This window comes from Lonchura striata, chromosome 25 (assembly GCF_050655825.1).
Source record: "Lonchura striata isolate lonStrDom1 chromosome 25, ASM5065582v1, whole genome shotgun sequence".
NCBI classification, from domain to species: Eukaryota; Metazoa; Chordata; class Aves; order Passeriformes; family Estrildidae; genus Lonchura; species Lonchura striata.
Genome location: NC_140727.1, coordinates 2,094,711 through 2,110,168, shown reverse-complemented (window position 1 = coordinate 2,110,168; position 15,458 = coordinate 2,094,711). Strand labels below are relative to the sequence as shown.

The 15,458-nt window shown below is 45.3% G+C and overlaps 2 protein-coding genes across 19 annotated transcripts in view; both read right to left on the bottom strand.

The window, feature by feature from the left end:
* GOLPH3L (golgi phosphoprotein 3 like) overlaps positions 1-2,628 on the bottom strand; it is a 16,078-nt gene extending 13,450 nt beyond the window's left edge. For 2 of the 7 annotated variants that reach the window (XM_085560611.1, XM_085560612.1), the window contains exon 1: positions 2,494-2,628. The gene's annotated coding sequence lies outside the window, so the exon portion shown is untranslated. Of the gene's footprint in view, positions 1-42; positions 1,174-1,295; positions 1,395-2,493 lie in introns of those variants that run through there. The other 5 variants (XM_085560607.1, XM_021532155.4, XM_085560609.1 and 2 more) reach the window with 5 other exon arrangements.
* HORMAD1 (HORMA domain containing 1) overlaps positions 2,536-15,458 on the bottom strand; it is a 15,662-nt gene continuing 2,739 nt past the window's right edge. For 3 of the 12 annotated variants that reach the window (XM_085560613.1, XM_085560616.1, XM_085560614.1), the window contains exons 2-15: positions 13,551-13,643; positions 13,403-13,454; positions 12,966-13,110; positions 11,673-11,736; positions 10,867-10,903; positions 10,493-10,513; positions 10,368-10,394; positions 9,727-9,794; positions 8,839-8,990; positions 7,273-7,508; positions 6,862-6,925; positions 4,995-5,062; positions 4,290-4,373; positions 2,536-3,544 (exon numbers count right to left, since the gene is read on the bottom strand). In XM_085560613.1, coding sequence (XP_085416739.1) covers positions 3,464-3,544; positions 4,290-4,373; positions 4,995-5,062; positions 6,862-6,925; positions 7,273-7,508; positions 8,839-8,990; positions 9,727-9,794; positions 10,368-10,394; positions 10,493-10,513; positions 10,867-10,903; positions 11,673-11,736; positions 12,966-13,110; positions 13,403-13,435 — 1,080 coding nt within the window. In that variant the 5' untranslated portion in view covers positions 13,436-13,454; positions 13,551-13,643 and the 3' untranslated portion in view covers positions 2,536-3,463. Of the gene's footprint in view, positions 3,545-4,114; positions 4,203-4,289; positions 4,374-4,994; positions 5,063-5,228; positions 5,960-6,861; positions 6,926-7,272; positions 7,509-8,838; positions 8,991-9,726; positions 9,795-10,367; positions 10,395-10,492; positions 10,514-10,866; positions 10,904-11,672; positions 11,737-12,965; positions 13,111-13,402; positions 13,455-13,550; positions 13,644-15,043; positions 15,439-15,458 lie in introns of those variants that run through there. The other 9 variants (XM_085560620.1, XM_085560621.1, XM_077789405.2 and 6 more) reach the window with 8 other exon arrangements.

Here is a 15,458-nt window from a genome sequence, read left to right as displayed (position 1 = left end):
GAGCCGAGCCTGAGCCCAACCTTAGCCAAACCTGAGCCAAACCTGAGCCCCAGAGCCGAACCTGAGCCGAACCTGAGCCCCCAAACCCAAACCTGAGCCCCAAACCCAACCCAACCCCGAGCCCCCAGAGTCAGCCAGAGCCCCAAACCCAAACCTGAGCCCCCAGAGCCAACCCAAGCCAAACCTGAGCCAAACCTGAGCCCCAGAGGCAGCCAGAGCCGAACCTGAGCGAAACCTGAGCCCCAGAGCCAAACCCCAGCTCCCAAACCCAAACCTGAGCCCCCAAACCCAAACCTGAGCCCCAAACCCAACCCAACCCCGAGCCCCCAGAGTCAGCCAGAGCCAAACCTGAGCCCCAGAGCCAAACCCCAGCCCCCAGAACCAAACCTGAGCCAAACCTGAGCCCCCAGATCCACACCAGAGCCCCAAACCCAACCCAAACCCCAGACCCAAACCCCAGCCCCCAGACCAGATCCAAACCAGACCCCCAGACCCAAACCTGAGCCAAACCAGAGCCCCAGGCCCCAAACCCTACCCCCAGACCCAAACCAGAGCCCCAAACCCAAACTCAACCCAAACCCAAACCAGACCCAAACCCCCAGCCCCAGACCCAAACCAGACCCAAACCCCAACCCCCAGACCCAAACCTGAGCCCCAAACCCAAACGAACCCACACCCCCAGCCCCAGCCCCAAACCATTTGTCCCCCAAATCCAAACCCAAACCTGACCCAAACCCGAGCCCCCAGACCCAAACCAGACCCAAACCCCAGCCCCCAGACCTAAACCCAATCCCCCAAATCCAAACCCAAACCTGACCCAAACCAAATCCCCCAGACCCAAACCAAACCAAACCCAAATCCCCCAGACCCAAATCCGGGGGCTCTCACCCCTCCTACCCCAGGGTTTCCCTCTCCCCCTCCCCACGGCGGCACTCCCAGCTTGTGGAGCGTTTTTTGGCCCATCACCTCGAACCACACCGCGCTACAAATGCCTCCATTTCTCAATTTTAAAACAATTTTCAATTACCCCTCGGGGAAGAGCCCGTGAGGCCGCACGGCCGGGTCCCGCACCCCCGCCAGCGGCCCGGGACGGTCCCGTCCCACCGGCAGCGACCCCCGCTCCGCCTCCAAACCCCGGCCCGGTTCTGCCTCACCCCCGGGGCTCCATCCCACCCCTCCCGGTGCCGGTGCCGGTGCCGGTGCCGGCCCGGTGCACCCCACCCTCCCGGCCCGCGGGTGCAGCCTCGCCCCGCTGCCCCCGAGCCCTGGGGGCCGCCAAGGCAGCCCGGGCTCACCGCGGCTCCGCCCGGTGCCCCGCGGCTCCGCCCGCCGCGCTCGGCTCCGCGGCCGCGGGCAGGAAAAGCCCCGCGCCGCCGCCGCCGCTTCCGGGCCCCGCCCCCGCCGCGCCCCGGCCAATGGCAGCCCGCGCCGCGCGGAGCAGCCAATGAGCGCGGCCGGCATGGGCCGGGGGGCGGGACTGCCGCCTGCCAGTCAGCGCGTGGCCCCGCCCCCGCCCGCGTGTCGTGTCGCGCTCCCGTTCCGGGTCTTGTCCGGTTCCGGGTCTTGTCCCGTTCCGTGTCCGGTTCCGGTTCTAGTCCCGTTCCTTGTCCTGTCCCGTGTCCCGTTCCTGTCCCCGGCTGCAGTCCCGTGTCCCATTCCGAGTCCAATTCCAATTCCGTTTTTCCGCCCTGTCCCTTGTCCCGTTCCTGTCCCGTCCCTTTCCCGCTGGTCCCATCCCCCTCCCGGTCCTGTCCCGTGTCCCGTGTCCCTTTCTGGCTGGTCCCATCCCGTTCCCGTCCTGTCCCGTGTCCCGTCCCTTTCCCACTCGTCCCCTTTAATTCCCGTCTTGTCCCGTGTCCCATCCCACTCCCGGTCCTGTCCCGTTCCCGCTCCAGTCCCATCCCACTCCCGGTCCTGTCCCATGTCCCATCCCACTCCCAGTCCCGTTCCTGCTCCGTTCCCGTCTCCCCATCCCGTTCCCGTCCTGTCCTGTGTCCCGTTCCCGCTCCAGTCCCGTCCCGTGTCCCATCCCGTGTCCCGCTCTAGTCCCGTCCCGTGTCCCGTTCCCATCTCCCCATCCCGTTCCCGTCCCGTTCCCGTCCTGTCCCATGTCCCGTTCCTGCTCCGTTCCCGTCTCCCCATCCCGCTCCCGTCCTGTCCCGTATCCCATTCCCGCTCTAGTCCCGTCCTGTGTCCCATTCCCGCTCTAGTCCCGTCCTGTGTCCCATTCCCGTTCCCGTCCCGTCCCGTGTCCCGTTCCCATCTCCCCATCCCGTTCCCGTCCTGTCCCGTGTCCCGTTCCCATCTCCCCATCCCGTGTCCCGTTCCCGTCCTGTCCCGTGTCCCGTTCCCATCTCCCCATCCCGTTCCCGTCCTGTCCCATGTCCCATCCCGTGTCCCGTTCCCGTCCTGTCCCGTGTCCCGTTCCCGCTCCAGTCCCGTGCCCCGTTCCCATCTCCCCATCCCGCTCCCGTCCTCTCCCCGTCCCGGTACCGCGGCACGCTGCCGCCCAAACCGAACGCCGTGTAACAGAGCCCGGTGACGAACGGATTTTGTTCATTTCCAAGCCAAACCCGTCGCGCAACGTTCCGCTGTCCCCGGTGGGAACGGGCCCGTCCCACCCGTGCCGCGAATCGTTCCGGGGACACCTCGGAACACGCGGCTCCTCCCGGCACGGAGGCTGGAATTTAAGGCACGAAGAGGGTTTGTTCTTCACCTGAGAGTGGAAAACATGCAAAGCATCCAACTCCTCCTCCAACTGTCCCCGTAGGAAAAGCAAAAACTGTAACCTGCAAACTGTAACACAGCCCAGCCCTCTGGAAATCACCCCAAAACTGGAGAGGTTTTGGGGCAGGCAGCTCAGAACCAGAGGCACTGGTGAAACCTTGTGCTGGGGGGATGGATTTCCTCCAGCACCATCAGGACCTGCAGCCAACCCAACAAACCCCCAAAAATCCAAGGATTTCTGATCCTGCCTGATGGCCCTTGTAGAAAGTGAGTTTGGACTCCTTCAGCTGGGCTTTTGGACGTTTTCCTTCCTTCAAACACATTGCCATGAGCAGAACAGATCCTTCAAACCCAACAGAGTTGTGGAAAAACAAACAGGAGTGGAGAACTTGGGACAGGAGGAGATGGGCAACTAAAAGTGTTCCTTGGGCTCGCTGAGCTTCCTCCTTTTGGGCAACTGAAATTGTTCCTTGAGCTTCCTCCTTTTGGGCAACTAAAACTGTTCCTTGGGCTTGTTGAGATTCCTCTTTTTGGGCAACTGAAATTGTTCCTTGAGCTTCCTCCTTTTGGGCAACTAAAACTGTTCCTTGGGATTGCTGAGCTTCCTCCTTTTGGGCAACTGAAATTGTTCCTTGAGCTTCCTCCTTTTGGGCAACTAAAACTGTTCCTTGGGCTTGTTGAGATTCCTCTTTTTGGGCAACTGAAACTGTTCCTTGGGCTTCCTCCTTTTGGGCAACTAAATCTGTTCCTTGGGCTCGCTGAGCTTCCTCCTTTTGGGCAGCACCTCCTGGCTGGAGGAGAGCTCAGCCTGGTGCACCTGCCAAGGAAAACCAACAGATGGAATTACACCCGGAATTACACCCGGAATTCCAGCAGCTCCTGGGGCCAGGACAGAGGGGGGACACAGCCAGTCCCTGCCCAGATGTGCAGCGCCTGCAGGAACATCTGGATGCTATTTCCCGACAGAAATTCATCCCCACAGGTTTTAGGGAAGGGTTTGTCCTCACTCAGCATTCCCAACACGTGGCAAAAGCCCCCCAAAACCTCCCAGAGCTGCAGATGCCAAGGAGCAGCACAGACACGGGGCCCAAATTCCAGCCTGGACACAACCTCTGCTCCAGCTGTGCCAGGTGGGAAGGATTTGGGTCCCCACAAGCAGCACTGCCTGCCAGACTGACCTGGTTAAACAAATAAAAAGGGATTTTTCTAGGAACGAAGGAGTCACAAAGGTGAGGTTTTAATTTTGGCCCAGTGTTTCCCAAGTAGAAGCACAAAGAAGCACTGGGTGAGTTCTGGGCATCTCTGCTGGCACCAGCTCCCCTGGCTGATGGATCAAACCTGCAGGAAATTTGGCTAAATATCATCTAAAACTAAGGAATTTTGTTACCTGCATCGAGTCAGCTTCCATTTGGGACAGAATTCTTTTTGGCAGTGTTGAATTGAATGGGAATTTAGGGAGTGATGAGAATTTCATTCTGTCAATAGCAAATGCATTCAAGCTCTGAGTTTTATTCACTGTTTGGAACAGAAATTATGAGAACTAAAGAAAAACTGATACTAACAATGCAGCTTTGGAATATCTTCCCACTTCTTGTCCTGCTCTCTGACACAATCAGCTCAGATGTTTTACGGGTCAAATGATCAACCTGGAATCAGAAAATAGATTTTGCAAAAAATACACACTGGAGAGCACAGCAGGGCTCAATGCTGGGGAATTCGCTGTTCAAAACTGAAATGTTGGGGTTTTTAAATGGTGATAAGCCATGGAAATCACAGCTTTTACAGCTGGGTGTGCATGTGCTGGTTTTACACAGAAAATCACTCACCTACAGCTATTATGTTTTAAGAAATCTTTATTAAAGACCTGTGTGAAGCAGCCCTCCATGTATAAATCCCACCGATTTCTACATGCAGGGGATATAACCTGAGTTACCAACTTGAATTTTTTAAGTTTGAATCAACTTTTCAACAAGCTTTGGTTTGTCAGAATGAGCAGTGGAATTCCCATCAGGCAGTTTATTAACATGGAAATTCCATTCCCCTTTTCACTCAGGAACAGTCACAGCATCTGGTTTGTTTTGAGAGCTGTTATTCCAGAGGAACAGCCTTTTGTCAGTGCTTTAGAATGGTTCTGGAAAACACCAGGAAGTGAAATGTAAAGGAATTTTGTTGCTGAAATAGTGACTGGGGGAAATAAGGCTTTAAGGTTATTCAGAGGAGGGAAGGAGCTCCAGTGAAAGCTGAAGATGACAGGGCAAAGTTCCTACCTGAGGATTGGAAACATTGAAGGGAGTCTGGAGCCCTCCAGCTTCCTCTTCATCAGCTGAATTCTTTTCTGAAAGAAGGAAACATTGGAGAGTTAAATAAAGTGTTAATAACAAAACAAATAAAGGTGTTAACACCAGCTCTGCCCCGGCGAACACTTTACAACAGGTTGTAGACTGCAGTTCTCATCCTTAACTCCATCAAACTTTAATTTATTGAAGTCAGCCACTTCCTACCCGAGCTCCAGCTCACACACAGGATCCATGAAGAGGGTTTGACCCCCAGCTCCCTCCCTCACTGCCCTGCTGGAGGGATTGGACTCAACCTGGAGCCTCAGGAGCTGCAGGACAGGGAAAAGCCACCCTGGGCCAGCAGCAATTCCAGCTGCAGAGCCCCCAGCACTGCCTGCAGCTGCAGAACAGGTTCTCAGGGGGTTTTTAGCAGTTCCTGGTAGTTTTTGGCTGTTCCTAATTCATGCTGCTCTTCTAGGATAGACAGACGTGTGGAACGGTGAATGTGTGACTGTGGAAACAACAAAAGAATTCCACGCTGACAGATGGGTTTCCCTGTAAATAAAACACTTGCCAACTCCCTAGGGCAAGAAATTTTATGCATTTCCGCATGGTTTTGGAACTTTTATTATTTTTTTAGAAGAATCAGACACACCTTCATGTGGTTATTCCAGTTCTGCAGCCTACCAGCATTGTCAAGACAAAAGTTCTCATCTACGTGTGTTGTTTCCTACACATTTCCACCATTATTTTTTGAACAGCATGGAAATGGCAGATGGTTTGGCAAAGCTGCACCAGAAAAAAAAACCCAAACCCAACATTTGAAATGCTTTCTGTACAGCAAATGGGTTCCAGATTGTCTGGGTGCTTCTATCCAGCCTCTCCAAGAGGAGAAGATCAACAAGCAGCAATTCCTTCTTCAGTTTGTTTGGCAGCAAAGTTCAGTCTTCAGGGGCCTGAAGGGAAATGTGAACACAAACCGTCCTCTGTTTTATCTAAAATCTGAAAAGGAAACTCCTGAGATCCCCGAGGGCCTCATGGATCCCTTGGAGTGTCTCATGTTTTGTGCTGGAGACACTTTGGGTTCACATTTTTTGTTGCTCTGATGAAAAGCCAGCAGTGGGGAGTTCCCAGGGCTGGAGGAGTTATTTGCTGTCAGATTTTATTGACAGCGTTAGGAAAAACACTTGAGGAAATTCATTGCTGTGTGATTCATACTAACAAAAATACTTTGTTAGGACTTGTATTTATTAAAGTTCCTCTAGGAGGAAAGGATGAGAGGGTTGGGGGTGCTCAGCCTGCAGAAGAAAAGGCCCCAAGGAGAGCTCAGAGCTCCTTCCAGCACCTAAAGGAGCTCCAGGAGAGCTGGAGAGGGGCTTTGGAGGGACAGGAATGGCTTTGTCCTGACAGATATTGGGAAAGATTTATTCCCTGTGAGGATGGGAGGCCCTGGCACAGGTGGCCAGAGCAGCAAATAAAATTTATTTCTAAATATAAACCCCATTCCATTTAGCTTATCTGATAAAATGGAACAGAAGATCAGAATTTTGAACAGTAACATGAAAATATGTTAATGATGTTTTAATGTGTTTAAATTTGCTAACCAAGGGCTTCACAGAATGAAGCTGTGATAGAAAACAAAGGCACAGTCATATATGTGAAGGAAATAATAGATATTTGAATATAGAAAACCGAGGGCTTGAATAATATAATAGATAATATAAAATTATAATAAAACATATCATAAAATAAAAATATAATATGGAAATATATATACAAATATATATTACCAAAAATATATAATATACACAAATATACATTACAAAATATAATATTGAATTATATACACAAATATTACCTTGAGCTTCTGAAATATTCACATTATTCTTATCTTCCACTTCGTTATCCAAGCCAGGATCCTCCTAGATTAAGGAACAAGTCTGTCACTTACAGCAGACACACAAGGAAGAAGGTTTCTACTGAGATGATTGAGGACACAATAATTAGATGGATTTGTGGTGGAATAAACTGAAATAAGTGATTGTGACACGGGACTGTGAGGTTCCACCAGTGTCCCTCTGCTGCTCACCCTGCTTGAACAGGCTGCAAACTGGAGCAGTAAAATTAAGGAAAAAATGGATTAAAGACACATTGTCCTGAATACAAAGGGGTTATGGCTTACACACAGTGAAATAATAATGGGCTTTTTCTAGATGCCACACCACCAAAAAATTCAAAAAGCTACCCAAAACAAATTCTGTGCTCTTACATCCATGTCCTGGCTCTCTTCTTTTGCCACCTGCAGAGGCTCAGCAGTCTCCCCCTGCTTTAGGATGCTCTTATCAACATTCTCCATGCGCTGTTTCTCAGTTGTGATTTTCAGCTTCAGCAGGTGAAAAGGTGTTGGCACTTCCCCCACGTTCAGGTACATGGGCTCCTCCTTGAACAGCAGCCCCTCGTCCTTGGCCTCCTTGAACCCTGGAGGTTGGTAATCAGGGGGTGTAACTACAGAGAAATTAAATGTGTTAGAGTGAAATATGTCCTTAAAAACTCATTTTAACTCTTTTCCCCTTTAAATAGAGTTACTGCAAAAAAAAAACACGAACAAACCTGTGTGTGGGGAGGGGAGTAATCAATATTCAGTCTCTTTAAAGTCTCTATTAAAGCCCTGTTAAAGCTCTCTAGAAGAGGTTGTAGATATAAAAAATAGAAGCTCTGATTTGTCATTGTAAGGCAGGAACACACTCAGAAAGCAGAGCCAGGTATTTGGACAGTCATCAAACCAGGCTGGGAAATTCTGACACACTCTGGGAAACTCCAAATGTTTTAAAACCCAGCTGTGGGAACTCAAAATGTCCCTCAGACATTTTTGGAGGTTCCGGGCCCAGGTCAGAAGCATTTGAGACCCTGGCAGGCAGCTGGAAGCAGCTGTGATTTTGGGTTTGAACCATGAATAATTTACCAACCTTGCAGGAAGAAGAAGAACTCACAAAATTTAGGTATTATAGTAGAAGTAGTCACAAAGTAAAGAATTTTTGAGTGCTGTACAGGGTGGTTTTGGTTTTGTACATGGGGGTCAGTAGTTTTAAGATAGAGGGAGAATAGGACAGGCTCAAATCTCTCTCCTTCCTCACCTCCATGTTCTTGGTGATGTTGGCACTCAGATTGGTTTAGAGTGGAAAAGCACCATTTAATATAGGTAATAGGCATTGGGGAAAACTGTAAACATGTAACATGTAATGTACCATATAAAAGATAGAAAAGCACCATTTAATATAGGTAATAGGCATTGGGGAAAACTGTAAACATGTAACATGTAATGTACCATATAAAAGATAGAAAAGCACCATTTAATATAGGTAATAGGCATTGGGAAAAAACTATAAACATGTAACACGTAATGTACCATATAAAAGAGAGCAGCAGCCCTGGGTGGGGAGAGAAGAAGCAGTCGGGGTCAGAGAGGATGTCAGGGTGTGTGTGTGCCTCTGCCTGAGCTGTGAGCAAACCACAGCAGCCCAAGGAGAAAATCTTTTAGATAACTTGCAATAAACTGCCTTGAGACTGAACACCAGAAAACTTCTAAGCCTTTTTTTTTACAAGCACAAGTTAGAAGAGGAATTTTTCCACCACATGGAAAGGTGAGCTCCGGCACCCAGCCAAACTCAACCACGTCAGTGCCAGGATTGTGCTCCTGCAGGGAGATCACATCCCTCTGTCCTGGGAAACAGCCACAGGTGAACTAACCTCCCTGAACAGCCACAAGGATTATTCATTAAACACTCCTTTGGACTGCTCTGCAGAGCTGAACAAACCAGGGGGCAGGGCAGCGTACCCTCATCGTAGTAGAGCAGTTTCATGGTGAGGCAGACGTCGCTGGGCAGGGGGCTGAGGTTCTGCATCAGGATGTAGATCTTGCGGATGAGGAGGATGCTGGCCTTCTTGGTGTCTGCACAGCTGATGGTGGAGTCTGACTTCCTGTCCTTGCTAAAAACACACACAGCACTCACATTCTGTCTGATCCACGTTTCCAAAGTGTTTGTTAACAATTACGAAGGTGAGAAGCATCCTGTTTGTTGCCTGAGACTGAACACTGCAATTCCTACCCCTGCTTGTTGGCTGATCTCTTTGGGAGATCAAACCCTGAGCCAGGGACGCCAGGAGGGTTTACCCCAACCTCTTGAAAGAATAATTAAAAACACAATCTGGAGGTAAATCCATTAAATTAATCCTGGTGCCAGGATCAGCACCTGGCACCAACTGCTCTATCCTACCACACAGTGCTTAAAAGGCCAGGGGTGCCCTGTGTCCTCACCTCAGCAATGGGAATTCCACCATGACCGAGCTGTGTATCACAATTTACATTTCTATTGTGTTTTTGCTGTATTTTCTCTTATTTCTGCTAAATGAGGAATTCCATGTAACATTCAGTATCTTCAGATACTGATGTGAAGTAATCTGATGTGAAGCTTCACTCCCTACACATAAAACATCTCAAGTATCCTCACAGAGTATCAGACTAACATTGAGCATCATCTTCTGAGTGGATATTAAAATATGAGCATTATCAAAATGATCAGTTGTATTTTAGTACAGCTAAGCCAGGAGTGTATGTTGATAAAATTAGTCTCAAGATGCAGAATTTAAAAAGCAAACAGATCAAATGCAGAGCTGTGACATTCAGGTGTGTCCAAGGGACGTGGAACAGTCCCAGGGGCTGTACCTGCCAAAATCCAGGAGTGGCCCATCGTGGGTGTACTTGAACTTGAAGTGGTAACACTCTGTGACTGTCTGCAAACAAAGCCAGTAATGACTAAACTAATTATTAATCCTAAACATTCCTGCTGCAGCTCTGCTCAGTAATCCATTAACCTTTAAAGGAAATAACCACAGCCCAACTCCCACGTGCCGAATACAGGCTCCTAATCCTCTAACAATTCACAGTAAAAACATAAAAAACTCTTTAAAGCATAATAATAATGATGATTCTTTTCCAGGAATCACCACGATGAAGTATTTTGAAAATCAGCTGAAGTTTTTAGCACAAAATATTCCGGTTTCAATCGCTATGAAAATGTTTCACACGTGGAATAGATGTGGTGACACCCAGTGGGTTTTGTGTTTTCCACAAAAGCCCCATAAAATTGTTAGGCAGAGTCAGGATCTCACTCTGCAATGACATTTTGGTTTTTTGCACAGACTGAGAACACTCAAATGGAATTTCACACATCGTAAATCCCACTGACTTCAGTCATTTTTGCACCTGGTATTTCAAAATGCCCTTTTTTTATTTAAATATTCCTGCTGGTACACAAATTTCACTATATCCATATTATCATCAGTGAGATATTCATGCAGATTTACCTGAGGATCTTCTGTCTGGGTATAGACCTGCATTTTTAAAGAAAATAGAGGAATCGGAATGAGAACTGCACATCCCTCAAAAAATGTCCCCTAAAAACATGTCCCTGCCTTTCAGAGATACTCACTGCTAGGACAATCTGTCTCAGCTGGCAGGAACACAAACAGAGGGGAAAAAAAAAAACAAAAAAAGAACATTAAATATATTTAATTGCCCATTTGCGCTGTTTTGTCTCTAGCTCTGGAATCCAACACAGGCAACTAAAGCCTGTTGGAAGAGAATCTTCCTCTTCACTCCTATTTTGTGGAGGAGAGGATTCAGCTGCAGAAAAAAACACCCCCAGATCTTTCTGTGCTGCTGCTTCCAAGAATTTGATGCAGAAATGCCTGTGCATCCCACACTGCAGCTGAGAGAGCTCAGCTACTCCCTGAGCAGCCCTACAACTGCACTGGCAGATAAACAAACATTTCAACATGACTGAAATGGGACTGGAGGACTTACGTATTTCTTCTGCAAGGCATCGTAGCATCCTAACAACCTGCAAAAACCAAATTATATTTGCCATCTACTGCTAATTTTCACTCGTTTCTCATTAAATCAAATAGCACCAAAAAAATGAAACTCTTGTGTTTATTCTTAATGTATTAGAGCAATAAATAACACTGATTCCATCATTCTCTTATTAGCAGTTATACAAGCAATGATTCTCCTTGTAACGTCAAATCACCTCAACCTCTTGAAAGAATAATTAAAATATAATCTGTAGGTAAATCATTTATCAGTAAAAACATATTGCAATGCTTCAAGCATTTCCCAACATATGTATTCATTAGGGGGAAAAAAAGAGGGGCAAAAAAAGAGGGGCAAAAAAAGAGGGGGAAAAAAAAGAGGGGGAAAAAAAAGAGGGGGAAAAAAAAGAGGGGGAAAAAAAAGAGGGGGAAAAAAAAGAGGGGGAAAAAAAAGAGGGGAAAAAAAAGAGGGGAAAAAAAAGAGGGGAAAAAAAAGAGGAATTACTGGTTAGACTTTTGTACTTCTGTGCACTCTTGAGCACCCAGAAAAATGAAATATACAAATATGTAGTGTTAGATATTTATTATTTATTTAGTAAATATAAAATATATTCACTTTTCAAAAAGAGATTTGTGCTCTGCTAAGCCCTGAGCTGAAAACCTTTGTGGAAACATCAATGTTGCATCTGGGAAACAAATGTAGGAGGGAAATTTTTGCCTTTTAGTGGAAATAAAACCAGGAACCTTTGAGCACTCACGTGCTGAGGAAGCGTTACCTGTGTGCTGGAATCAACCTACCATTTCACCAGCTGGGTAGAGCCAGGACAGGTTTTGTCTTCCCGCAGAATTTTGACACAGACGTCTCAAAAAAACCCAAAACAACCACAAATAAACAAACAAACAACAAAAAAAACCCAACAAAAAACACCACCAAAAAAAAAAAAACAAACACCCAAAAAAACCTAACAAAAACACACACACATTTACTTAGGACAAAGTACAACGAAAAGTTCATTGCCTAAAAGTACATATCAAGAAGAGACTTGTGAGAAAAGTTAATGACTTGGTTTTTCAATTTTTAAATTTTAATAATAATAAAATGGTTGTAAAAATAGTAATACAATTACAGTAATATTAGAGCTAGGAGTATTATAAGACAATAAAAAGCAAAGAATTATGGATGTTTGGGTGTTCTTGGACATTAAGTTATGAAAAAGCATACTTTGTGAACAAAGGAATTACTCTTAAAATAGTATTTTATATTACACTTGATATATAATATTTTACATTATATATACTCTTAAAATACTATATATATAGTCAGGAAAAGCATACTTCGAACAAAGGAATTACTCTTAAAATAATATTTTGTATTATAGTTTATATATAATATTTTATATTATATATACTTTTAAAATAATATATATATATAGTCATGACAAGCATCCTTTGTCAATAAAGGAATTACTCCTAAAATAATATACTTGTTGTATATTTATATATTCTCATGGCTATGTATATTTAATTAAAATAAGAAACTTTGTTTGTTGTATGTTAACCATTTCCATTAATTTTTATGGTGTCTTTGAGTAAGGCTTGAAGAAATTAGCTTTTCTGATAAGAAGCCATAAATTCTTCTCCTTTGGAAGATTTAGGTGTTTTTTGAAGTATTTTATTCTTAAAAAAAGCCCCTCTTTTTACGTACATAGTTTCTATTTTAACATTATGTCGGAACTTAAAACTAGATTTAACACACTAATTAAGAGAATTAATACAGCATAACTTTGTAACATTACACATATAATATTTATTATGATATTTGCAAAAAGCCAATCACAAAATATTCATTTTTCACAGACTAAAATTAATATTTTGACAATTGACAAGCGTGAGCATAGTGTTAATGCTGAGTTAGCAGCAACGATAATACCAGAATTATTAACAAAATATTTAAAAAATTTAATTAATTCATAAGTGAAATTTCCTTTACAAGCACCGAAATGGCATCCATTCATTAAAAAGACCAAGTGGCTTTAAAAACAACAAAAAAACCCAGTTTATTTGCAGATTTTCATGGAAACAGCCCCTTACCATCCATGTATCTGGTTCCATAGGCACTCTCAGGGAAGATTCCCCTCAGGTATGTGATGCAGGACACTGCCACTGCCAGGAGCCTCTTCACCAGCATCAGGGATTGCTGCTCCGTGGCTATTTTCTTGGGAAATACAACTGCACTCTGGAAATCCCAGCAAGAAACCAATGCAATTGTATGATTTATAAAGCTAAGCACGTTCCTTACACTTGGTGTTACAGTATTTGTAGGACACAGTTTCTACGACAACAAAGTTCATGTCATTTCTAAATAATTTTTTTTTGCTATCTGTTCTTCATTCGTAATTAAAAGACTGAATTAACCTGCTATTTTCACATTAAAAAATACCACAGAGCACCTGGGTGCACTGGTCCAGCTAAAATTCCCTCATTTTCCCCCACGATTGTGCTGAAATACACAAAAAACAAAACCGTACCACCGAACTCCTTTGCTTCTGAGCAGTTGCCATCCTGCAGAGACTCCCGTGCCTGTCAACAAAACACCTGCATTAGCACCTGGATAAGGAAAAAATAAAAAAGGGCATTCCCTGGATTTACAAACACCTCCTGCCAGCTCAAACAAACCTGTGTTTTTCAGGAAACAGAGCAGTTCAGCTCCTCTGATCATCCCCAGCGTCACATCCTTGGTTTTCACAGCAGCACAGGCCTCCCCTGAGGCTACAGGATGCAATAATCAGCACTTTTATATCTGTATTTTTATGAAATATGAACCTCTAAAGACAGCTCTCGTCAACCTATGGGATTTTTAAAGGACCTCATGAAAAGGCTCCCCACATTTCAAACACCTCCAGATTTGTTTTCTTCTGTAATTTAAATGAGTATGGGACAAACAGAACCCTCACCACCCTGACTCCACAAAAGCCTTTCCCCCAACTCTGCGTGAAGAATGCCAATCACTTGGTTTTTCAAATTTTTAAAAGTTTAATAATAATAAAACGGTTATAAAAAATAGTAGCACAATTAGAGTAATCAAGTTTAGAGTTAGGATAATTACAGAACAATAAAAAGCAAAGAATTAGGGATGTCCAGATGCTCTCAGACATTAAGTCATGAAAAGCATCCTTTGTGAAAAAAGGAATAACCTTAAAAACAACAGCCTGTTGCATGTTCATATATCCTTCATGGTTATGCATATATTCTATTTAAAATAAGAACTCCCTCTGTTGTATGTCAGCTGTTTCCTTTAATCCCCTTTGAGTCTGAGCAAGGCCTGAAGGAATTTGTTTCTTCTGATAAGGAGCCATAAATTCCTTTTCTTTGGATTTAGGTGTTCCTCAAAGCCAGTATCTCATTCCTAAAAAAAACTCCCACCACATACATAGTCTCTATTTTAACATTATGTTGGAACTTAAAACTATATTTAACACACTACTTAAGATAATCAATACAGCGTAATTTTCTAACATCACACATATCATGTTCATCGTAATATTTGCAAAAAGCCAATCATAAAATCTGTACTTTTCCCATTCTCCTTTCGAAGATTTAGGTGTTCCTCGCAGCGAGTATCTCATCCTAAAAAAAAAAAAACTCTGCCCACATACATAGTCTCTATTTGAACATTATGTTGTAACCTAAAATTCTATTTATTGCGCTACTTAAGAGAATTAATACAGCATCATTTTCTAACATTACACCTATAATATTAATTGTAATATCTGCAAAAAAGCCAATCATAAAATATGAAAAACACTCTCCTTTGGAAGATTTAGGTGTTCCTCCAAGCGAGTATCTCATCCTAAAAAAAAAAAAAAACTCCGCCCACATAGTCTCTTATTTTAACATTACGTTGGAATCTAAAATTACATTTAACACATTACTTAAGAGAATTAATACACCACAACTATTACACATATAATAGTCATTGTAATGCTTGCGAAAAGCCGATCATAAAATCTGCATTTTTCACATCAGGAATATCAAACGCACCCACGCCTGAGGAAAACACCTTTCCCAAGTTAGAAACGAAGTGCGGATCACCGAGGGCACCGAGCTCCCCTCACCGATCCTCCACACACGGCATCATCCCCCACCCCCCTCAGCGCAGAATCCATCACCTGCTTCCTCAAGGGGAAACTGAGGCAAGCGGAGGAGGAAAGCGCGAAGACGCGACGCAGGGCGGCGGGCGACAAAAACCGTGAGGTGTGCGTGAAAGATAAGGGAGGAAACACTGGAGGAGAATGTGAGGAGAAGCGAGATAAAGGAAAGGAGATGAAGGAAGGTAAACGTCGCCCTCACCCTCAGGGCGCTTTTCCCGCCCTCGCCCTCAGCGCGCGCCGCTGAGGGGCCGTGCGCAAAAGCCGAGGGGGCGGGGCTCGGCCTCGCTTGGCGCGCGCCCATGCGCAGCTACCGCCCCTTCCACGAGGGCTGCGGGCGACAAAACTCAGAAGTTAACTGAGTTGAGAGATAAGGGAGGAAAAACTGGAGGGGAATGTGAGGAGAAGCGAGATAAAGGAAGGTAAATGCCGGCCT